General features: G+C 49.2%; 2 protein-coding genes across 10 annotated transcripts in view; both read right to left on the bottom strand.

Annotated features, from left to right (window-relative positions):
• Positions 1 to 26,043, bottom strand: part of Apba2 (amyloid beta precursor protein binding family A member 2) — a 232,175-nt gene that overhangs the window by 153,197 nt on the left and 52,935 nt on the right. The window lies entirely within an intron of this gene.
• LOC128123966 (uncharacterized) lies at positions 259 to 1,224 on the bottom strand. Its single transcript, XM_052760223.1, has one exon. It carries the CDS (start codon positions 1,222 to 1,224, stop codon positions 259 to 261), a length of 966 nt encoding a protein of 321 aa, XP_052616183.1.

Here is a 26,043-nt window from a genome sequence, read left to right on the forward strand (position 1 = left end):
AAACAGAAACGATACAGGATACTTCCCTAATAAGCTAGCGGGAGGGGTATGGAAAAACCAATGCTTCATTTTTAGAAGGCCAGGAAGTGTCAGTGATGGCTGGGGGTGGGGGAGGGTCAAAAGTCTCAAGGACTACGTTGATGACTCTCGCACTGCCAAAGGCCAAACGTTTTCAAACAAATAAAAGTAATCCCTGCCCCAGCTCAGCACCTATCAAACGTGTTCAAGCCCACGAGTTCAAAATGACAGTTAAGAAGACTAAACTGGCCACTTTTGGAAGATGGAGAGGACTATGGTGTGAAGGCGGTGTGAGGGCTGTGGTGTGAAAGCTGTGGTGTGAAGGTGGTGTGAAGGCTGTGGTGTGAAGGCGGTGTGAGGGCTGTGGTGTGAAGGTGGTGTGAGGGCTGTGGTGTGAAGGTGGTGTGAGGGCTGTGGTGTGAAGGCTGTGGTGTGAAGGCGGTGTGAGGGCTGTGGTGTGAAGGCGGTGTGAGGGCTGTGGTGTGAAGGTGGTGTGAGGGCTGTGGTGTGAAGGTGGTGTGAGGGCTGTGGTGTGAAGGCTGTGGTGTGAAGGCGGTGTGAGGGCTGTGGTGTGAAGGTGGTGTGAGGGCTATGGTGTGAAAGCTGTGGTGTGAAGGCGGTGTGAAGGCTGTGGTGTAAAGGCGGTGTGAGGGCTGTGGTGTGAAGGTGGTGTGAGGGCTGTGGTGTGAAGGCAGTGTGAGTGAGGGCTGTGGTGTGAAGGAGGTGTGAGGGCTGTGGTGTGAAGGTGGTGTGAGGGCTGTGGTGTGAGGGCTGTGGTGTGAAGGTGGTGTGAGGTCTGTGGTGTGAAGGTGTGAAGGTGGTGTGAGGGCTGTGGTGTGAAGGTGTGAAGGAGGTGTGAGGGCTGTGGTGTGAAGGTGGTGTGAGGGCTGTGGTGTGAGGGCTGTGGTGTGAAGGTGGTGTGAGGGCTGTGGTGTGAGGGCTGTGGTGTGAAGGTGGTGTGAGGGCTGTGGTGTAAAGGTGGTGTGAGGGTTGTGGTGTGAAGGCGGTGTGAGGGCTGTGGTGTGAAGGCGGTGTGAGGGCTGTGGTGTAAAGGTGGTGTGAGGGCTGTGGTGTGAAGGTGGTGTGAGGGCTGTGGTGTGAAGGTGGTGTGAGGGCTGTGGTGTGAAGGCGGTGTGAGGGCTGTGGTGTGAAAAGGCGGTGTGAGGGCTGTGGTGTGAAGCCTGTTTGTTCCCTCAGTACAATCATGTAGGAGTCCAGTGAGAAGTGTGTGAGTCTAAAATCCTGTGAGTGGATGGTCCCCTTCTTACTGGGATGGATTTGCTCTCAGGGAAACTCACTTCCCTTTCTCTCTCCCACACACCCCTTCCTTCCCTTCCACTGCCCACAGGGGTTGATATCTCATGAGGCTCTCACAGGGCAGCAGGTGACACTGTAACCTTAGATTTGCTGCCTATGGAACGAACAGTTGAAAACATTCCCTCCTCCTTATAAATTACCCAGATTCAGGATTCTGTGATAGCAGCTAACAGGAATTGAGAAAAATGAGGAGCACGCTTGTTGTCTTTACAACTGCTGAGCATCTCCACAGACTGTCCCACCGTGTGGCCACACACAAAGGCTGGTACCTCTTTAGAGAGGCATTCCCAGCTGAGGACTGAAAAAGACATTACAGAATTAAAGGGTCCCTCTTCTAAAATAAGTCATAAGCAATAGTAACCATCAGAATGTATGTCCCAGACCAGTTCAATCTGAATTCCAGTCAGCTTTGTTTTAAAACTCTGGCCCATTAGTGAAGGTGGACAAACAGCACTAAGAACTGCCAGACACCATGCAGGTTCTGTGACGGCTATTCTTGGTTGTCAACTTGACTACATCTGAAATTAACTAAAACCCAAAAAAATGGCGGAGTATACCTGTGAGGGATTTTTGTTTAATTTAAAGTGGGAAGATCCATTTCTAATATGGATCTTTGAGGTGGGAAGACACATCTTTAATCCAGATCTTGGAAGACCCACCTGAATCTGGGCCACACCTTCTGCTGGAAGCCCTTATAAGGGCATGGAAGAAGGAAGCTTGGCTCTCGCCTGCTTGCTATGGCCTTGCTAGCAAGTCCGTTCCTTCACCGGCATTAGAGCCTACTTCTTTGGGATTCTGGCATATACTAAAGACCAAATGAGACATCCAGCCTCATGGACTAGACATCTATTGGATTCTTGTGTGTGTACTGAGAGAGAGAGAGAGAGAGAGAGAGAGAGAGAGAGAGAGAGAGAGAGAGAGACAGAGAGACAGAGAGACAGAGAGACAGAGAGAGACAGAGACAGAGAGACAGAGAGACAGAGAGATTTTCACTCTATAAACTCTGTTAATCTAGAGAACCCTGACTGATTCAGGCTCCTAACAGTCTCATGTGAGACAAGCTTCCCCACCCTCTTCATATACCCCAGGATCGAGTTCGCCTTTAACCCTCCAAAGATGGTCAGTACAGTCAGTCCTTTTGTCAGACTTCTTTGTACTGCCAACTCCAGTAATGACATGGAGACTTCTTACTATGAATGCTTGGCCTTAGCTTAGGCTTGTTCACAATTAGCTCTTACAACTTAAATTAACCCATTTATATTCATCTATGTTCTGCCAGCTGGCTCCTTAGTTACCTCTCCTCCATACTGTATATCTGACTCCTCTGTGTCTGGCTGGCTTAATCTCTGCATGCCTCAGATTCTTCCTGAGTTCCTCTTTCTCTTCCCCCACCCCCACCCCAGGAAGTCCTGCATATTCTATCCTGCCTAGCTATTGGACATTCAGCTCTTTATCAAACCAATCAGAAGGCACCTTAGGCAGAGATACATCTTCACAGTATACAAAAAGATTATCTCACAACAGCTCAGTCCTCCCCATCCAGCTCAAAGCCAAGTGGTCTTGGGTGCTATAAGAAGCAGGCTGAGCAAGCCATGAGGAGCAAGCCAGTAAGCAGTGCTCCTCCATGGCCCCTACATCAGCTCCTGCCTCCAGGTTCCTGCCTTGAGTTCCTGCTCTGACTTCCCTCGGTGATGGACTACAAGCTATAAGATGAAATAAACCCTTTCCTCCCCAAGTTGGTTTGGGTCATGGTGTTTCACCACAGCAACAGAAACCCTAAGACACAACTTTACCAACAAACAGCTTATAGACCCAGCAATCCTCACTGTAAGTGGAAACCAATTTCATGAATGCATTACACTTCTCGGGCTTTGCATGATGACTCAGAACACGTGGCACACCAGGGCTCCCACATGCCTGTCTGAAGCCAGCTCCCATGTACAGCTCCAGACCTAGGCAACCACTCACTCATCTGCCTTCTGGGCCTATATTTAGTCATTTTCTAGAAATGTTCTATAAACGGAATTGTACAATATGTAGTCTTTCGTGTCTGGCTTCCTTCACTCAGCATGTTTTTGAGAGAATTGGGTAGCTTTAAATACAGATGGGGATTTGATATTTCAAGGCATCCTGGATAGATCCCTCAGTAAGCACGTGGACCACTTTTCACTGTGATTTCTCATCTTCCACTTCCTGATGGTGTAAGAATGATGCTTGTTTTGGCTCCTCTTGAGCCCAGCTTAGTCCCAAGGGTGGTGTGTATCCAGATCCACATGACATGTTTGGCTCTGCTGGGGCAAAGATGCTGGAGCCATAGTTCTCATCCCATCTTTCTTGATGGCCAAGGCTTAGATATGTCTTCTCCCCAAAGATGCTGAAAAGTTGGGACCTAACATGGGAGCTTTGAAGTGATGGAATCCTGAGTGATCAAGTCAGGTGCTGAGGCTCCACACCCAGAAGAGATCAATGCTGATTTCATGGGAGTAGACTGGTTCTCACTCGTGTTCCCCCTCCACTGTACACACACTGCCCCTCTCCCTGTGTAACTTGGCCCTTAACCTCAGTGTGCACGTGGCCACTTTCCTCAGTATGTACACGGTACCTCTCATCAATGTGTGCACATGGCACCTCTCATCAGCGTGTGCATGGCCCTTTCTTCCTGTGTGTCCTCTCTTCCAGCTGTCCTTCTGTGAGGTTTGTGTTCCAGTGTTCTTTTACTATAAGGACATCAGGTGAGTTGGCTGAAGTCACTGTGGTGACCTCATTTTTAACTTCATTACCTCTTTAAATACCTATTACCAAATACGACCACATTCTGTGGTATTGGGTCTGAGACTTCAGCAGAAGAACTGGTGGAGAACATGGCTTAACCTTCTCAGGGACAGATGACACCATGTTTTTTGCTTTTATGTAAATTTTTCTGCGATGGAAAGTTAAGCTTAAAAATATTTTCTTAGCAAGTAGCTACTGACTGAGCAAGACAGTGCTAAGAATATTAGTGGGGCCACATGGAAGAAAGTCTTGGAAATTCTCTGACATTAAAAGGACATTTCTGTAGTAGAATCAAAATTGGGAATAACGACCAAAAACGACTCTCTTGCTTTTGAAGTCTAATGAGGTCCGGGGAGTCAGGGGCTATCTCCTGAATTTATATAGGCTCGGGTCTGATGAGACTGGAAAACCGAGGCCATCAACTCCAGGCAGAACTGTGATGTTCACAAGTTCTGGGCAGCGCTGCCTCTCTTGGGGCAGCTGTGGGCAATCAAGCTGGAGCTGAGCACCACCTGCAAAATATACTCATTAGAATACCATAATTAACTCTCCAGCAGGAGAAACCACCTACAGGAAAAGGCAGCCTATCCCCAGCCTGGAGAACATGCTGCCACCCCGGGGGCTCTTTACACTGAGCCATTAAGCCTAAGATCTGGCCCACAGCGCCACCGTTTCATCCTAGCCCATATTTGCACTTAGAACTCTAGGTTCCTCAGATCCATTAGGATAGATGGGCTTCTGCAGTTGATAAGAAATCCCTAAATCACTGTGCCTTGGTCCAATAATGATTTCTGTCTTGTTTCATCTCCCGTGATCCCAGGGCAGATGACGGCCACTTTGATGTCAAGGTGTCTCCCGTGTCCACCTGTGTTGGATGTGATCGAGTGTGGGCTTTGACCCACATGGCCAGTGTGGGAAACAGTATGGCATGTATTCAAGAAACTAAAAGCACAATGCTACGAGCCAGCAACCCCACTGCTGGATGCGTATGCACAGAAGCTGGAAGCAAAGATCCTCATCACTCACAACAGCCAGAAGTTCATCAGTGGGTGGGTGGTAAACAGAATGTGATCCATACATAAACAGATTATTATTCAGCCTCGACCAGACTGGAAATTATAGGGCTGGGGAGCTGGCTCAGTGGCTAAAGTATGTGCCATGTAAGCATGAGGACCTGAGTTCAGATCTCCAACCCCCACATAAAAGCCAGATACAGTGCTGGGAGGTAGAAATGGGTGGATCTAAGGCTTGCTGACCAGTCAGCTCACTGCATTGGTGACCTGGTCTCAAAGATGCAAGGTGGAGAGCAACATCAAGACACTCAACAGTGGTCTCTGGCCTCCACATGCATGCAAACACACACACACACACACACACACACACACACACACACACACACACACACACACGCACGCACGCACGCACGCATGCACGCACGCACACACACACACACACGCACATGTTCATCAACAGAACACACACACCAAATGAGAAAAAGGATGGAAATCATGATACATGCTGCATGGATGTGCCTTGAGGACATCACACTCAGTGAAGCAAGCCAGTCACAAACACAGGTAGGCTAGATGTCCCCAGGTGTGCCTCTTGGGCATCTACACAGCGCTTTGGGTGAATATTCTTTCCAAGTCAGATCACATCTGCCTCTTAGGTATGGCTCTGCAAGCAGCCAAATTCTGAGAGAAAGGGGACAGAAAGGTGACGGAAGGGCTGGGGAGGAAGAGGGAATCGTGCTTAGCGGGTTCAGGAGATGGGTAGAAAGATACAGAAATATCCTGTGCTGCTCACAGCTGTGCGATGTGATGCACACTATCCCGCTGGCTGTCCACCTGAAACTGATGGGATAGGAAGGGTGTGTGTGTGTGTGTGTGTGTGTGTGTGTGTGTGTGTGTGTGTGTGTGTGTGTGTGTGTGTGTGTGTGCGTTTTCCAATGGGTGGCATCTAGGACTCACTGGACGAAGTCCAAACGGTTGACATGATTTCACAAAGCCTTCCAAAGCCCAGCCTGCACTCACTGCTGTTGGTAGCTACACCCGTCTGTGCCATCTTCATCCTCTGAATGCCCACAGTGCTGTAGAACATGATACCATGGTACGTAGCCAAATAAAATGGCGCCTCCCAGCCCTCTGAACGCAAATCCCCAGAGTGCAGGGAAAGCCTGCCAGCCTCTCTGTCACACCGGTACCCAGCACAGCACCCACACATGTAAGCAAACTACACCAGTTCTTTACAACTGAAGATATCCAAGCTGACGGCAAAGCCTGCACCTGAGACCCACATCCCAGCCCAGTGCTGCTCTGGCTGTGGCACACACTGGAGTTTATAGCCTCTGCCCATGTAGCTTCCAAGTCTGCAGAGGTGGTGAGCACAGCTCTTTCAGATCTCACAGCTCCTGGGTGGCCCCTCAGCTCCTTCAGGGCTCAAACTAAGAGAGGGACAATGGCCTTGCACAATACCACAGATCCTTGCTCCCCAGACACCCACAGTGGGAACATGCCCAGAACCCAGAGGCCACATGCCTTCCTAGACACCTGAGCAGCACATGGAGAACTCTTTCTAATTCTAATCACTCCTATGCTTCTGAAGATGGAAACAGCTTCTAAATTATTTGACTTCATTGTTATCTACAGTTCAATCAATGACTATAAAACCAGCTTTTTAGACCCTCTTAATTACCCAGAAGAATTCCCACAAAAGCTGCACGTCCCTGAATAGAGCAGGTGGGCAGCTACAATCAAGTTTCTTTAATAGACATGATGTTCCTCTTGGGGTAATTTAAACAAGCCATGACGGCACAACCATTAGCATTAATTATAAAAGCCTCAGAAAGCTGCATGGTGGGAACCTGGGGCAGAACTCCAGTCCCCGCTCTTCAGCAAATCCACCAGTGCATTTGATCTCAGTCTGACCCTTCTCGTGCTCCAGGGGCAGGCTTCTCACCCACTGCATGGTGGATATGGCAGAGAAAGCTGCCCTCATGGATCCCTGGAGGCCCACAGGCACATCATGGGCAAGTGCATTGAGGAGCAACCAAACCCTAAAGCCAGCACAGAATACCGAACATCACAATTCTGCTGCTGAGCCAAGAAAAGGTTTCCTGATATTTCTGTGGGTCTGAAAGCAAAGAGTATGAAAAGAGGCCAAGAGCTCCAGATTCTCCTCCGTGCAGCAAGTAGAGTGAGCCTGCAGGTCGTGGGGTGTGCATCTTAGGATTCCGCCAATCTTGGGCAAAATACCCAGGAAAAAATATATCTCTTTGCTGAACATGTCTTTTTTACATTACATTTTATTTATTGGGGGGAGGGATCACGGCACCAGGCATGCCATGGCATGCACCGGGATCACAGGACAACTGCGGTAATCCTCAATCATATTCTCTCCTCCTACCATGTGGGTCCTGGTGATTAAACTCAGGTTGTCAGGATGGGTGGCAAGCACCTTTACCCACTGAGTCATCTCGCTGGCCCACGAACATGTCATTTTTTTCTTATCATTACCCACTAAACAATGCAGCATGACAGCTATTTCCACAGCACTCACAGTGTGTTCAGTACTCGATGTCACCTAGAGATGATATGATCAGAGCACTTTGTCTACACATATGAAAACGTCACAATGAAAAGCATTCTTTTTTCAATTAATATACACTAATATTGTTTGAGAGAACATTACTACGTAGCTGGTCTCAAATTCACATAGGTCCTCCTGCATCTCCCTCCTGGGTCCTTGGATTAAAAGTATGTGCCCCCACACCCTACTCCTTGTAAAGCAATTTTTGTAAAATTAAAGCATGTGGAGAAATGCGTTTAAATTCTACACACTCCAGCATTTTGTATATGAGGGGCCTGAGTATCCTGGATTCTGGCAGCCCTCCTCAAACCAATCCCTGTGGACATGGAGGGCAACTGAATCATCAGATGGTCCCAAGAATGGGTTACCCACTGGTGTTGAGGTGCACCAGGGTCCCTCTTCCCTGTGGAGGACATGAAATTCACCCATCAGTGTCCACATGCGTGCCACCCTAATAAGAGGAAGGGCCCTTCTCCTGGATATGAATCCATAGAAGCCAGACAGCCAAGTCCCAAGAAGTTCTGGGGGTTCCAAGCAACTTGAACCAGCTACATGTGTTATGCTCTGGCTTCCATATACATACACTCTAATAAATAAATGTAAAAAAGAAAATGCCCTACCCATGTGCAGAAGCTGTCCACACTCACAGCTTACTCTCCAAGGCTCCAGACAGAGACCAACACACATGTGGGCATTTGTGATGGGAAATGACCTGACTCAGCAGCAGGACTAGCATGAACATGGGAAGGTGTCAGTGCAGTGTTCAAGGAGGCCCTGGCTGCCGAGTGCAACCTGCCATTTGCCCCCACGGACAGTGGGCACCTCCTTGGACTGTGTGCCAGATCCTGAGAACAGACGTGGAGCCGAAGGAGGCCAACTTAGAGCTCTGAGCTCCCCAGCTTCCACTCAGGAGTGACAGAGGGCATAACTAATACTTAAGTTGTGGAGTTAATGGAGAAGATGCTCCCACTGGATGCGGAGTGGGCAAAAGCAGAGACAGGAGGCACAGTGCCAACTGGGTCAGTCTGCAGAGGCCGTATAGAGAGGAGAAATTGAAACCAGCACGTGAAGGTGCTAAGCTAACCAAGAAGGTTTGAAAGGGCCAAGTTTTTGGAAATAACATGGGGGAGAAAATAAATTAAGATGGCCCTCTGGCTTTTCCTCTAACAAGAAGGGTAATAGAAAATTCTATACCAAGGAGTCACAGGATCTGGTTTAAGATCTAAAGGGACAACTAAGATGACCTTAGGACACTGCCTGGAGATGTGGGGTGGGGTAGAAACAGGAACCCTGTCAAGTGATACAATCCACAGGAGATGACAGGGTCATAGCCCACAGTGACAGCAAAGGCAAGCAGGCATGGGATTCTGGAACAGACTAGCTGTAGGATTTGGGAGAGACAGAAGTCAGGACTGACTCCCAGTGAATATAGCAGAGGCATGTGAGGCAGGAAGATGGTAGGGAACAACAGGGTGCCTGCTGTGTTGGAATGTCAGTTGGACTCACCAGTCTGGAGTCCTGGGGAGGATTTAGGGGTAAGCTGTGAATGTGGGGGTGCTTTCACATATGGATGATACATGTTTTTACACTTACTTGCTTCTTTATTAGAATACATATGTGTGTGTGTGTGTGTGTGTGTGTGTGTGTGTGTGTGTGTGTGTATGTGTGTGTGTGTGTGTGTTATCACATGTGTGGAGGTCTGAGGACAACCTGCAAATACAGTTCTCTCCTTCCACTATGTGGGCTCCTGGGACCAAACTAACTGCCAGGCTTAGCAGCAAGTGCCTTCATCCATTGAGCCAAGTCATGGGCCAATGATAGTTAACACTACAGGGCTGTATGCAACCAACAACCATGTGTACATGGACTGAGGAGACAGGAGGCCCATGCATAGATTCTGGGGACACTCCAGGACTTTGAGGCCAGGGAAGAGACTGAGTGAACTCAGTCCTATGAGGTGAAGGAAAATTCCAGGCTTCTGGCAGCCTGGAACCAAGGAAGACTGGATTTCTGGGGAAGAGGATGACAGGACAACAGTCCTAGAGAGTGAATGGAAAGAGGATTCAGGGCTGTCCGCTGGACCAGTGAAACAAATGGCCTTGCTGGAAACAGTTCCCGTGCCAAAGGCACCCACAGAAGTGTTGCAAGAAGTGGTATATGTCTGTCTGGAGTGGGTGTGAGAGTGGGAGGGAGGGACGAGACAGCTAGGAGAGACAGACCTTCCAGAAGCCTCGGCTAAACAAAGCTGGAAAATGGGACAGGAGAAGGAGGAGGAAGTTGGAGCCAGGGACTTTTCCTCTCCAAGATGGGAGAGAAAAGCAGCTGTTGGAATGTGTGGGGAATGAGCCAAGAAAACAGGCTGTGATGCTCAGGGCAAAGCAGCGAGGAGCGACATCTGCTGCTGAGTACAGAGGGGCAACTCTGCAGGGATGTTTTATGTCAAGCCCCAGGAGGAGAGAAAAATGGGGCCACCCCCAAAATCTTAGGTCCCTGCCAAGGGAGACCATGTGAGGAATCACATATGACCGACCACCTTTGCTTTCCTGCTCTTGACACAAACATAGGAGAGATGGCATAGTCTTAGGGTACTCTGCATACAGAAATGTGAGCCTTTTTTTAAGATTTATCATTTTTTGTGTGTGTGTGCCTATGTGTGTGTATACCATATTCGTACTGATATCTTGAGGCCAGAATAGGGTGTTGATCTCCTGGAGCTGGAGTTACAGGTAGTTGTGAGCCTCCAGATACGGATGCTGGAAACTAAACCCAGATCCTCTGCAAGGGCAACTGCTGTACTGTCTCTCCAGCCCTTTGTGAGCCTGTTTCTTCAGCAGCTTGGAGCTGGCAATGTTCACACCACCACTTTACTGATCAGTTTCCTCAGCTACACAGAGACATCAGAGACTTGCTTTTCTCAGGACTGCTGAAAGGGTACATAACTGCAGAAGTTCTCAGAGGACGGGAATCTGAGTTGCAGACTCACAGTAACACAGCATCTTACAGCATGTGCCACATAGGATATATACTCACTGTAACAAATAACAGCACAGCCACGATCAACAGCCAGTGTGACAACTTAACTCATCCAGCATGATCAACAGTCGGGATGACAATACAACACCAAGAATGACTGACAGCATAGCAACACCATGGCTCACCTGAGTGACCAACATGGTCATCAGGACAACACAACTCACCCAAGTGATCAACATGGTCATCAGAACAACTCCACAGCTCACCCAAGTGACCAACATGGTCATCAGGACAATACCACAGCTCACCCAAGTGACCAACATGGTCATCAGGATAACACCACAGCTCACCACCATCTGTAACTCTAGTTCAAGGGGATCCATTACCCTCTTCTGATTTCCTTGAGTATTATACGAGCATGTGGAATACACACACACACACACACACACACACACACACACACACACACACACACACACATACACACACACGGCAAAATACCCATACATATAAAATAAATAAATTTTTCGTTAAATGAAAGTACTCAAAACATGAGCAGGCAGTGGTTTGTCAAAGTGGCCCAGAAGGTATCTGGAACTTCTATTATTTTTGAACAACTTGAGCAGAAAAATCAATACTGTGGTACGATGGCCCCTTGGCACCCACAGGGCTCATCCAGAACCCCTTGTACACAAGAGTCATAGGAAGCATGAGTCCTTCATGTAAAACATTGTGCTGACTTCGCAGAACCTGTGCCCACCATCCTGTCTGTTTTCAGTCACTCCAGCTGATTCATAATCCCTAATGCAATGTAGATGCTGAGTGTCTGAGAAAACAGTGAATGACAGGAGAAAATTCTGTGCATGTGCAGCACAGATGCAGTTTTCTTAAGTACTGTCAATCACAGGTGATTAAATCCATAGATGTGGTACCTATGGATATAGAGCATTATGGTGAAAAATGCAACAGCAAAACCAGGAATCCATACTAATACACATGAATGTGTAAATGAATGGATAACTAAGTAACATTTTCCCATATAGAAATCCCAAATCATTCATGCACACACTCTCCCTATGACTCCCATCCCTTGGACAGCTTGCTTCTACGGCATCCTTTGGAAAGGAAGAGGGTAGTTTTACATTGATCACGATAGCACATGATATTAGGGTAACACTTCACTTCTGTGAGCTTCCCCCTCATAGCTCATAACCAGGAGAAAAACATTAGGGAAATCCAAGCTGAGGTGTGTGCAGTCTACAAAGTTGCAGCTCCTTACTCCTCAAAACTGCCCAGATCATCAGAAACAAAGGAAGTCTAAAAACTGCCACAGACCAATGTGGGTTCCACTGTTGTGGCAAATGGCTCACTGTGGCAGCAGATGCTGAGGGAACCAGGGTTGGGGATGGTGTTTCTCTGCGTTATCTTACCATCACTGCAAACTCTCCACACATCTAAAAGTGTTCTAAGGTTAAAACTTCATCAACAGTGACCAAAGGAACAGGAGGCCGCCCACGGGGCAGCACTCCTCCTCTGTGATTGGGCGGCTTCACACACCTGCCCACACATCCTGGAACAGCTCCTGAGCCTCTGCAGACGCCCAGCTCCCGAAGCTGTTCTGCCCTGATTCACCACCTTCCCAGGGTGGTCGGACAGCTCTACCTCTCACAAGCATTCCCCTACCTGAGGCCCACACAGATGCATACACAAGTGCACACACACACACACACACACACACACACACACACACACACACACACAAATACACACACACAGGCATGTACAGACACACATAGGCACATACACAGAGACAAACTCACACACAGTCACATACACAGGCACACACAGGCAGATACACAGACACAGGTTGGTACCCAACCCACTTTGTGGAGAAGGCAGCTCTTCTGATTCCAAAGAATATGAGCAAATGAGCAGGCAACCTATTAGAGAATCTTCCATCCTGGGCCACCTGCTACGTAGCTCAGCCATCCTCTCTGTCCCCTTCTCTGTCTCATCTCCTGACGTGAACAAGAAACACGCAAAGCTGAAGCCAAATCACCTCCATGTTGCCTCTCACTCCTGTAGAGTCCCCTCAGTTGAGGACTTGAGTCTCCCCTCCTCAGGCCATCCTTCCAACCTCCCTGATCCTCAGACTCCAACTTCTTGAGAAGCCACTTTGTGATCTAGTGAGTCTAAAACCACACAGCCTCTTCCCATGACACCACTGCAGTGCAGCAGCCTCCCCAGATGCCGATGGCTGCACGGCCACACCCAGACTTCATTCCCATTTATCCCAGCCAACATCAGCAAGAGGACCTGTGCAGCTAGGCCATGAGATGGATAGGGAGCCAAGAAAGGGAGAGAGGAGAGGAGGAGAAGGGAAGGGGAAGGGATAGATAGAGAAGCCAGGAAAACTCTGAGGGCTGAAGGCCCCTTGAAGCTTGCAAAGCTCAGAGCCCTGTGAGTCAGCCTCTTCCCCAGGCACACCAGCCTCTGTCGGCATGCAGCATATGCAAATGCACTAGCATTAACCCACCTCATCACCTCTCTGTGTGCAGGAACCCGATCCCCTGTGTCTCCAGCAGAGGATGGGGCTTCCCAAGGAGAGTCAGACAGCAGTGGATCCACGTGGAATTACTCCTTCAGTTCCTCAGTGTTCTCTGAAAGCCACTTTGCCTATTAATGAGCCACCAGCAGAATCTCCACTTCCCAAACCAGAGATTTAGGGGAAACCTGGGAACAGGCTAGTGCACACAGGCCTGGCCTCTAACAGGAAGTTGATCCCACCCCAGTGAGCACTGCAACACAGTTCCTGTCTGCAAATGCTCCCTGCAAGGCTACAGCAGCACCCCCAATTTTAAGGCTCATTGCCCTGATGACAGCCCAGGAGACTGTGCAGTCTAACTTTCATTCCTGATGGCAGGCAACAAGATACCAGGTCAACCATGCCTAGGCAACTTTGAAGGAATACATATAAGAAATGAACCAATCAGCAGGAGGAGCTGAGCCTGAGGGCAGCAACCTCATCACTGAGTGTGGGAAGAGATGCCTGGGGAAATCTCTCTAGTATCTTGGTCCACCTGCCCCACAGTGGGACGTAACTGAGAGGATGAACAGTCGACTAGCCAGGGCTGGACCACACAGCACATTCTACCGCACAGGATAGCAGACCCACTGCTCACTCTCAGGTTGGGGTCCAGTCGCCTCCATGGAGCTGCCCCAAGTCCACAAAGGATTTCCCAGAGTTTAGCATTTCAGAAGAGCTGAAGGGTAAGCCTGCATCTTCCAAGAGATGTGTGTAGCTATGACCATGACTGGGCACAGGTAGAGGAGCTGGTGTCCATAAGAAGCCACAGCTATTCATGATCAACAGTGCAAGACCTAAACAGAGACAAAACCATTGGTGGGAGGAGCCACTGTTTAGCCCTGATGCCACACTGAGGTTTAGCCTATGTTTTGTTACAGTAACATGAAGTTAACTATCACAGTTACAATGACAGGTGCCCATCCAGATAATGGAGGATAACTTCTCCACCTCAAAACCTTTACTGGGACATCAGTAGAGTCTTTAGGCCATGTGTAAAGGAACAGACTCATACATTCCCAGGATCAGCATCTTTAGGGCCTATTTTCCTGCCTACTTCAGCCTCTCAATAATATGTGGTCATCAATTGGCACACTGAGGGAATTAATTCCAGGCCACCTGATGATACCAGAATCTGTGGGTGCTCAAGTCTCTGTATAAAACGCCATCGCATTTCCCCAGAACCCCTGTTCATCTTCCAGTGGACTCCAAACCACCCACTGAGGATGTACTATAACTAATGCAGCAACAGCACCATGAAGAGAGGCCTGGGGAACAGGAAGGAGTGAACAGACTCACACAGGCACAACTGTCCCCAGACATCTTCCCTCCACAACTGCCGATAAAAGTGGATCAGTCGCGCTCTCTGTAATGAGAGCAACATGCAACAAAACCCAGGCCTGAGTTTAAATGACAAAAGAAATGAAAGCAAGTACCTACACCCACACAAAAACAAGCACATGTGGAACATGTACCTATATCCACACAAAAGCAAGCACATGTGGAACGTGTACCTACATCCACACAAAAGCAAGCACATGTGGAACGTGTACCTACACCCACACAAAAGCAAGCACATGTGGAACACGTACCTATATCCACACAAAAGCAAGCACATGTGGAACATGTACCTATATCCACACAAAAGCAAGCACATGTGGAACATGTACCTATATCCACACAGACTCTCATGACAGTGACTAGTCTATCATCCATTAACTTCCACCCATCACACCAAACATGGGCACACAGGGCCAGGCCCTCCTTAGAGGACACCCCTTAGCTGCGTGCAAAGCCCCACTTCTCTCCACATCTGCTTAGACAGTGTGACACAATCTTACTCATCCAGAGCGTCGCCACCCTCACGGTTCGTGGAGACGCACACACCAATAATCAATGAGTTTAGATGCTTCCCTGAGATTTTTAACTGCTAGACAACACCCTTTCCCCTTCTAATGATGAAAAACATTCCCATCAAAGCCCTAAATCCTTAATGCTAACAAAGCAATCTGAGTACCACCACCTGAAGCACTTACCTCAGGGCCTGGGGAGAGTACAGGAGTCTGTGTGGTTTAAACGTGAAGATCACCCATGGCTTTCATTTTCATTTCAAGTCACTGTCAACTTGAAGCCTTTTCCTGCTACCTTGTGTTTATGCCATACTCCTCTTTGGTACGGCCATCCCACAGGGGCCACGCTCCATCTGACTCTGCCAGTGATGCTCACAACCACACACCAAACACAATCTGCCATGTGTGACCTACTCCACAGCAAACTTGTCATGAAAGGGTTCCTGTCCCTCAGAGGTTGCACATCCACACAGGGCCACTGTTTCTGGGAGTACTTAAGCCCCTCCCCTCTCCCCAGAGCAGCCTGAACAAAGCATCCCCGGCCCAAGTGGGCCTGGAGGAAACAGGACAGGCCTTCCATCTAGCACAGCTCCCGCCTCCCATGCATCTTCTGACGCCTGTCTTGGCATTGGGTTGCCCCTCTGTTAACACAGCCTGGGTTCCAATGACCACCAGCCCAGCACCAAGTACATATCTTGAGTGAAAATGGAGTGCTACTGTCTGAGAAGGATGATCCAAATGATATTTTACACATTGTGAGCCTAATTCTGCCAAAACAAATCTGTAAAGTGAGTATTTCTGTTACAGCCACTTCACAGAATTGAGGAGGAAGACTGAGGCTCAGAAGGGCTGCCATCAGTGAGAACTTGACAAGGCTGGTCTTCTATGGGCCTCTATCTACTCTCTGTCCTCCCAGGACCCCTGCCCCCACCATTCTAGATGCCTCCAGCTCCAGCTCCACCAGGGCCTCTGTGCTTCCCATAAACTTGCCAGCAGGTGCATGGCATGCTCCCTTCATACACAAGGCCAAGGGCTCTGCGGACACTGGCCATCACTCCTCTGCATCCTTGCTCCATCCTGCAGGGAAGCAAGCATGGGAGGCATGAGAGCCTGTCAGTCAAGCCCTGTCCCAGGATCTGGTGTCCTCTAATTAGCACTGTCACAGCTCCTGGGGGACCTGCAGAACCAATAGACCAGCGCTCCTCTGCCCAGCCCCTTGCCAGGCCCAAAGGGCTCTGACACAGGTGCAGACCTGGTGCTGCTTGCTGTACCCAAGATTCCCTGACATCCTGGCAGGTTGGCCCCTAAGTTTCACAGAGGGCCTCTCTGGCTAGGTCACGGGTCAGTCGGGACAGAGTATCCTCAGCTTGTACCAGCGACATTTCACTAGAACATATCAGTGTACAAGAGGGCTAGGAGGGAACAGCAAGTGGTAAAACCGGAGAAACAAGCACAGAATGACCATCGTCTGCCTTTCCATGCCCGGCCTCTTACCACCCCAGCCTCCACCATGGCTGAGGCTTCTGGTCCCTCTGTAGCTGTTTTCCACTGCACTGAAATGCTGTTTTCCGTTGGCTGGGGACTGTCAGTCATTGCTCTATAAACAAGCTAATCAGCATGCTAGGAAACTGAGCCATGCCTCCAGAAAGGATGGAAAGATACCACCCCAACCCTCCCACCGTACCCCAACTTGTCCCTCTGGGTGGAACAGACAAGGATTTTCCCTCATCTGATTAATGGGAAACATTCTGCAGGAAATACAGATTCTTGGGAAATATGAAGTAAAATAGTACAAAATATGCTGAACAGAAAAAAAAAACAAAAACAAATCCTCCCGTCTTCTCTTAGACAACTAGAGGTCCCTAACTAGAACAGCTTCACTGGCTTCTGCCGACATGCCCTGTATTCTCAGCAGAGGTGAGCTGTCCCTCCTGGATGGGCCTAGCCTGGAATATATTTCCTGTGCTAGATTTCAGTGGCCAATGCACTCCAGCCACACTCTCAGGTTGGCCCTCAAGTTCCAGCCCGTTTGCTGGATTTACATGACAACTTAGAACTTCACTCTTGTTTGACTAATTTCTTTTGCCATAACAGAACATCTGCAGCTGGGTAACTTACAAAGAATAGTTGATTTGGCTCAGTGTTCTTTCTGTAGTCTGAGAAGACCAAGAGGATGGCGCTGGCCTCTGGCAAGGGTCTACTTGCTGTATTGTAACGTGGTAGAGGGCATTGTGTGGAGAGATGGTACACAAAGTTGGGTCTCTCTCCCTCTTCACACAAATGCCAAAATGGGCACCAACCCTGATGACCTTGTCTAATAATGATAACTATCTCTCAAAGTCATCCACATATGACTTAGTGGATTACATTCCCATTCAAGCCATAGCAACCTTCCTGCCTGTGTTCCCTGTTAGCCCCATGGCCCAGCTCTCTGATGGCCTCTGTCCATACCCAGAGGAGCTAACTGGCAGGTCTTGCTTGGCCTATCAAGCTGTCCAGTCCTGTGGCCCACGGCCCTTCCAGCCCTAGAACCCCATCCCCAGGACAACTGAAAAGCCCTCCCTGGACCCCAAGCTGCAGGCTTAGCTCCCCATCCACACCTGACTGGACTGGTTCTTGTCACCATCTGGGCAGGGATGGGCACAGCAGCAGGAGAAGCAGAGCAGGGAGGGCCGGGGGCAGATGTACCAGGTGGCAGGAGCCCAGGGCCAGGTCATTTCCAGGATCTTGACCTCCTTAGAGACACCTGTGCTCTGGGACTGTCCGTCACACACAAGAATTAAAAAAAAACATGTCACAGCAACAATAAGTCTCTTCTTTTCCCAGTTCACCCTGCAGGGAGAGAGGAAAATGCCCCTTCTCTTTTGCAATAACGGTCACAAGGAGCAAGGTGTGGACCACCTGGCTGGACCCTAGAAAACCAACAATGAGACACTCACTTCCCAAATAGGCTCTGGTCAAGTAACAGAGCAGGTGACATGTAGACTTTGGACTCCTGGGGTGGGGCTTCTAAGATGCCTAACCATTCATGTCCAACACCTCAGAAAAGAGGAGAAACAGGAGGAGAGGTGGCAGGCCACAGCTGGCTCACTCCAGAGCCAAGCACACAGGGAGATGTTTCGGTACAGCTGGGTTGGCAGGACCGCAGCCGACGCTACCTCTTCCCTAGGAACAGAACTTGGTTAAGCTGATGTCACACAGCCTCCATTCACTTAGGGGGGTGTAGCGAGCTCCTGATGCAAAGGACAGAAGCCTTGGGTGTATGTGTCACAGCGGATGTGTTCCTCTACTGATGGGCAGTGGGCTGGTTCCTGACTCTGCTGCTCATTGTGAATCCTGAAGCAATAACCCACAAGTGTCTCTGTGATGTGTTCACTTAGAGGCACACAAAGAAGACCAGCTGGGTTGCATGGCAGCTCTGTTTTTAGTCTTTTAAGGACCCTCCATACTGACTTTGATAGTAGCTGCACCAACTTGCCAGAAAGAAATGAATTGTCCCTAGAAAATGGACTCAACTAGAGGTAGTCATATTAATCAAAACAAGCCAGACTCAGAAAGATAAAGTACGTATGTCTTAACAGGGTAGGATTATGTGCTTGAAGGGTGTATTGGTGTACCTGAAATATGTATTAGTCTTTTTATGCTGCTACAACCAAATACCAGAGGCTTAGAACTTTTATCGGGGGCAGGAATGGTTAATTTAGTTCATAGTTTAGAACTAGTCTGAAATCAGCCAGTCCACTGATCCACCTTTGGAGAAGGTGTGTGAGGGAGAAGGAAGGCTCACTTGGCGAGGAAGGAAGCTAGGAAGTAGGGACCAGAGGCACTCTGTCTAACGATCGGCTCTTGAGTGAACTGACTGGTAAGTTGCAGCTCCCTGCTGAGGCCAGAAGAGCACACTGGATTCCTTAGAGCTGGAGTTACATGTGGTTGTGAGTCACTAAAGTGGGTGCTGGGAACTGAACTCACATCCTCAGCGACACTCATTCTTAGGTACTCACTCATTGCTTCATGCCCTAATCCCTTCTGAGGGGCACACCCCCAACAGCCTCACCATCTTCCACTAAAGCCTACCCCTTAGACATCATCCCACTTCTGACTCTACCACTCCAGGACCCAAGCTTCCAGCCCCATCCACGAAGGAGACGAAGGCACCCTGTCACTGTCACAAAGCTCAGTGTGCCTCTGCAGTGGCAATGGGGGCAGCCCGGGGAGGGGCTGAGGCAAACAGATCTTCAACAAGGCACAAGACCTCCGTGCCCCACAGGGCCACCCCATTCTGTTCTTCCCGGGGACAGGGTGGCTCCACATGCCCCAACTTAGAAATCCTGAGTGTGGGGCTGTCCCCACACCCAGGCACTGCCCTAGGGATACAGAGGCTGGCCTGTCTGGAAAAGCTCCAGGGAAAGCTGACCCATCTGCAGGTAGCAGTGGCCCTGGAGTCCACTGCAAGTGTAGGCAACTGTGGACAAGTGTGGACACAGTCTCAGGGACTGTCATGTCCATACCCATCATGCCCTGAGTCACAGACTGTCACCAGAGTCACGGACAGTGACCATAACCCCAGCTCAGCTGTGCAGTGGCTTTGTTTCTGGAATTTAATAGCCCTGTGCCCCGACTCCTGCTATTTAGAGACACTGCTTTTTAAATTCAGTTACCCATAGTCAACTGCCACCCAAAAACATCAAATGGGAAATTCCAGAAATGAACACTTCAGCAACTGTGAATGAACTGTAGTAATGCATGGGTTATTCATTACTGCTGGTCTCCTCCTGCACCTAATGTGCACCTCACTCAACTATGAGCAGGTAGCACAGTCGGTGGCCTCAGGCACCTGCAGACCATCCTAGGCACTAAGGAAGAGCAAGAGCTGACTGCTAAACTAGGAAAGGAGGCTGGATTCTGCCTCTGCCTCCCTGCAGCTATGTTGAGACCCAGGAGCCAGGTGGGGAAGGACCAACTGCTGTAGACCTGTCCCAGATGCCCCTTGGCCAGCATGGAGGCTCTCCCACAGAGACTTCCTCTACATGAGCATCTGTACATTCGAGCATAACTTCTCAAAATACACACTGTGCGGTTGTTTCCAAAGATGCAAATAGAATCCCAAATACATACAGCTAAGACTGACATTGTTATTTTAAATTGCAGTTAATTCAAATAGAAATAAAACTTTCCCATCTCTGAGCCAGATGCAGACAACACCCCAGTTCACCCACAGATACTGCTGAACTGAAAGGACCCTCCAGGCCCACCAAAGAGAAATGGCCCCTGAGCCTAGGAAATCCAGCAGTGAATCTAGATGTGACACCATGTCCCACCTCCACAAAGTGAGGCTGGCTCCCCAGCCACATGCTGAAGGAGAGAATGCCATGCCAGAAGGGCTAGTGACTATAACCTTCAATGGTAGCAATACGAGTCCCAGACACAGGGGACAGGGAAGCCAGATCACCCTATCAAGCCTTCCCTAGAGAAATGCAGGGCAGGTTGGAGAAGTCCATAACCTCCCATCCTTGGGTCTCCTTGAGGGTCTAGGAATTACAGAATGGACAGCTCAGGCAGTTTCTCCTGGGAGGCTATGAGATGGGGCACAGTGGTCCGTGTGGCCCAGGATGCTGCCCTGGCCAGCAGAGGCAACAAGCACCAAAGAGTAGATGTCCCAGGCTGGCTATAACAATATCCTAGCCCACAGATCAGCAAGAAGGTCAGTGGCCTAAGGAGGAGAGAGGGGCTTTGCTTTGCTTCCTGAGTCAGACTTCTAGAGGTGGCTGCCAAGTGCTAAGTTCCCAGTGCCTCACAGCCCACTCCTAAAACTTCTGAGTATCCAGAGGTGGGAGGTAGCCCCCAGCCATATCCTGAAGGGCTAAAGAGCCTCTGCCCAGGAAGAAACCATCTGTGGACACAGAGTTCTTCCTGGGGACATCTCAAAGAGCCAGCCAAGAGGCTGCTGAGGTATCTGGGGTGGACAGAGCAAGCATGGACACCGGGTTAAATATGTTCTCAGCAAGATCATTTCCAGGGTATCTCCTCCAAGGGAAGCCAGAACTCAACACCTCCTGGATGCTGAAAGTGCCAACCTGGCCATCAGCAGCCAGACTGCCTTTTCTAAAGATACAACACCCTCAGGCTCATCTCCTGGCACTGGCAGGAAGGGATGAGCAGGTGCAGGTCTGATGACAAGAAGGCAGCCAATTGAGGAGGGGAGGGGCATGCACAGCCCTCCCCCACCACTGCTCTCCAGGGTGGGGCAGGCTCTAGCTAGGAAGGAGACTTGGGGTCTCTGCAATCACTCACCACATCTCCAGACAACACCTTCCCTCGTCGGGAAGCAGCCAGGACTCTCATTGCCCTAGTGTAGCAGAAAGCTCCAAAGCCCGTCTGACCTCCCCGGTCAGGGAAGAGTGTGCCTTCAGGACACGTGCCGAGGGACAGTGGGGTGGGAATGGGCCTCGCTGCTCTGTTAGTATCCAGCCTCGTGGATAATAAATACAATAGAGGGTACAAAGCAGCACTGGGCAGTGACAGGCCAGGCCAGGGGAAGCACCATCAGGAGCCACGCACTCTCCTCCCATAAAACTCTCAACCTGGCATCCGCTAGCACAAAGCTCTACATGGGGAAGGTGTTCACAGCAACTGACTGACGACAGCCCTGCTCAGAACCACAGGAGCTCTGTCCAACCTCTGCCACCCACTGGCCAGGGTGCAGGGATCTGTCAGGAGGGTGAGGCTGAGGCCTGGAGGTCCCTGCTGCTGCAGGACTGACCGGGCAACATTCAGGGGCATGGCCCATGGCGTCGTAAGGGAGCCAGATTCACCCTCTGGTTCCCTACCCTCAGGGATGGCAGCTGTGCTCCTCCACCGTGGTGGGTGGCAGAGCCACACTTCCTTTGGTGAGATCTGGACTTCAGGGAAAATGTCCTTCCGCCTCCCTTTGATGGAATTAGGAAAAATAATTAAGAGAAGAACAGATGGCAACCACTTAAAATCTGTTCGTGAGAACCAAATCAACAAGATGTGGGGGTGGGGGCAAGTTTGCTTTTCTGGATGCGTGGGCACCCCACGCTGTAATACCCAAAGCAAAGCAGTAGGACTATGGAGAGGGTGGATGGGAACTTTGTACAGCAAGAGAGTAACAGCTCAAAATGTAGATGCAACCATAGAAAAGCCACTTTCTCCTATGGCAACCAGGCTACTCGGGATGCTAGGGAGGCCCTGGCTTCAGCAGCACTACGGGGACATTTTCTAATGACAGACAGATCAACACACCCAATGATAAGCCAGGTGTCATTGCCCTGCTTTTAAAATAGTGACTGTAGGCTGATTCTTCCTCTCCCTGAGAACTTCTCACTCATAGGCTGGCTGCCTTAGTATCCCTTTTCTGCTACTGCAACAAAATACCTGAGACTCTGTACTTTATAGAGAAGGGAGGTTTATGTAGATCATGGGTTTAGAAGTTTCAACTCCAAGACCGACAGACTCCATCATCAGCCTCAGATAAGTGCACCCTTGGCTGCATGAGTACATGGCAGAGAGACAAGGAAACAGCTGAAAGGAAATGAGGCCAAGTGCATTGAGTGGGCTCACCTTAACAACCAGTCACAAGAACGAGGGAAGGAACCATGAAAACTAATACCTTCTAAGAACATGTCCCAGTTACGGGATTAAACCCAGGAGGCTCTTAAGTTCTGCCATCTCTCACCATCATCATATTCGGGATCAGTCATCCAGTGCATGAACCCCAAAAGGTAAACCATAGCCAAATCACTGAGCAGTCAAATTCATCAAAGCCACCAACCACAGAGAAACCCTCCAATTAGCGGACCACACGTTTTGGCCCCCATCAGTTGGCACTCAGGGTATTTTCGTTCAGATCTTGTCAAACTCTCACATAAGTATACAGATAAGTGCAAACCCATGGGCGAAGTTCTGGGCTCTGGATCTCATGCAGGAATGGGTGACAGACAGGAAGAAAAAGATTTAATCCTTCAAGTAAAGAATGCAATTCCAGAAAATTACCAAAGAAATTAAAGAGGGGCCCCCAATGTGTAAAGAGCCATGAGTCACTCCATCTTAAGAGGGGAACCCGCCAGGGAGCCTGAAAATCAGTTTGAACTTTCTTAGAGCTATCTGTGAACTTTGATTGCAAATGCCTCCCTCCCCCAGGATCTGAAGGGACAGGTGAACTCAGCGCCACCTGACACCTCATCACCTGAACAGTGGACTCCCGTGACAGGTGGAACAGTGGACTCCCATGACAGGTGGCAGGTCTTAGGGCCCAAACTTTACCCCCAGGTCCCCACTAGGTTCTCTCTAAGAGGAACCAGAGTAGAGAACGGGGAACAGTCTTCTCTCAAGACTGGAGGAGGGGGTGGGGACCCCCTAGTCTTCCTGTCTCACCTCAGGCCGGTGCTTCCCACGATGGATTGAATTACAACTTTTCTGCTTTCCAGTGTCGAAACAGACACTGTTTCTCGCTTCCAGAACAGTGTTCCTCAAATCCCATGACCTTCAACACTTGGTGATGAGACGGTTTTGGTGTTGAGATGGTTTTTTACCAGTGTGATGTAATCTATGTGCCGAGCTCATGAAGTTTAGTTCTATGACCTGCGTCCCAGTCATCACGCTTTCCAGTCACAACCATCATGGCTAAAACCACGGTAAGTGGAGATGCGTCTACCCAAGAAGAAATGTGGGAAGGTAACGACTGAAGGGAACAGCCCACTGGGAGGTTACAGAATGCTTTCCTTCCTGCACCTAACACCACCCAGGCTCCAGCCCAGCAGCATGAGAGAAGCCCAAGAAGCCAGCCACAGAGGACCACAGCCACAGCGGACCACAGCTGGCGGCTTCTCACGGGAAAGATCTAGCACATCTCTATCTAATGTACCTAGCACAGCCAGCAACACATAGCGACAGAAAACAGGCTGACGGTCTCCAGACACTGCGAAGGGCAGCACAGAGGGAGAAGCAATTGCTTAAGGGTAATAAATGCTTCCTACCAGAGAGAGGAGAGGGTCATATTATACCAAGAACAGGACAGAAGCATAAACCTGGAATGCTTCAACCAAGGAATGATAAAAAAAAAAAAAAAAAAAAAAAAAAAAAAGATGCAGCACTGGTCTGTTAGAGCTGAGATCTGGAATGCCCCCAAAATCTCACATCTGACTTTTCTGCATCTTCCTTCTTAGTAGGGCATGGTACAATTTCAGGAGGTGGGGCCTCGTTGGAGGAAGCAGCTGGTCATTGGAGGCATGCCTCCCCCGCTCCCCTCACCTGAGCAGCTCTCTGCTATGATGTTCCACCTTCTCACAGGCTCATAAACAATGGAGCCAGCTAGTCATGGACTGAGACCTCTGAAAACAGGAGCCAAGATAAGTCACATTCGAGTGCTCTCTTCAGGACTTTTGATACAGCAACACAAAGCTAACATAGTATGTACTATAGGACACTGTGATGGCTCACCTTGGTTGTCAACTTGAAACTGAAGAGGGACCTTCAGTTGAGGAACTGTCTCCCTCAGATTACAGTGGGATCACTTTCTTGATGAATGATTGATATAGAAGGGCTCAGCCCACTGTGGGCGGTACCATCCTTAGGCAGGCAGGCCTGGGCTATATAAGAAAGGGAGCTGAACTTGAGCAGAGGAGTGAGATACTAAGCAGTGTTCCTCCATGGTCTCTGATTCAGTTCCTGCCTTCAGGTTCCTGCCTTGAGTTCCTGCCCTGACTTCCCTCTATGATAGACCATAACCTGTAAGCTAAAACAAACTTTCTCCTCCCCATGCTGCTTTAGGTCATGGTGTTTATCACAGCAACAGAAAGCAAGCCAGAACAGATACCAACCATCTACCATTAAAGTTAATGAATTCCTGTTACTTGAGACAATGTGGATACTAATGTGCTGTGGACTGATCCTTCTGCACACTATGAATATGTATTACTCTCATTTGTTAATAAAATGCTGATTGGCCAGGAGCCAGGCAGGAAGTTAGATGGGATAATCAAACTGAGGTCTGGGATGGAGAAGGGCAGAGTCGAGAGAGACTTGAACCAGCCAGCTGTCCAAGAAGCAAGAGGACCAGTAAAGCCAGACCAAGTGGACAACACATAGATTAATAGAAATGAGTTCATTTAAATGTAAGAGATAGGTAATAATAAGTCTGAGCTATTGGCCAAACATTTATAATTAATATAAGCCTCTGTGTGATGATTTGGGAAGCTGCTGCTGGGTATTTGGGTACTGGTGGGCAGGAGAGAAACCTCCGTTTACACTATTGACATCATTCCCCTAACTGAAATAAGCCAGGTGCATAAAGACAAGCGTTACCTGAAGTCACTCACACGGAGAATTCTCAAGGAGCTGAGCTCATGGAAGCTGAGAGTAGAATGATGGTAACCAGAGGGAGGTGTACTGACCAGGAGCATGCTGTGGTACAAGAGGGTAAAGACAGTAAAGTACAGTGTGTCCCCAATAGCCACGGGAGGGCCTGCCAGATAGGTCAGCAGGGAAAGGGGCTTGCTACCAAGCCTGATGACCTGAATCCAAACCCTGTTCTCTAACCTACATATACACACACTACAAAACTATATGGGGAACAAAAGCCACAAGAATACCATAAAAAGCATAAATGTTTGAAGAGATAGATGTTTACCCTAATTTAAACACTATGATATGTACAACTTATCAAAATACCATGCAGTCACCATAAATACACACACGTTTTACATTTATGTATCAGTTTTAAAAATAAATTTAAGGGCCTGGAATATGGCTCAGTCAGTACAGACCCTGAGTTTGGATCCCAGCACTGACACAAAACCCAGGATATGGCAGTGTATACCTGTAATCCCAGCACTGAGAAGCAGAAGCAAGAGGCTCCTGGAACCTGCCTAGCCAGTGAGGCTAGCCAAATCAGTGATGGAGCAGCTTCAGAGAGAGACTCTG

This window comes from Peromyscus californicus, unplaced genomic scaffold (assembly GCF_007827085.1).
Source record: "Peromyscus californicus insignis strain IS unplaced genomic scaffold, ASM782708v3 Scaffold_4__1_contigs__length_199733344, whole genome shotgun sequence".
In the NCBI taxonomy this organism is placed as follows: Eukaryota; Metazoa; Chordata; class Mammalia; order Rodentia; family Cricetidae; genus Peromyscus; species Peromyscus californicus.

Excerpts from the sequence above, each read along its gene's own strand:
- LOC128123966 (XM_052760223.1), bottom strand. The coding sequence starts at position 1,224 with ATGATTGTACTGAGGGAACAAACAGGCTTCACACCACAGCCCTCACAC.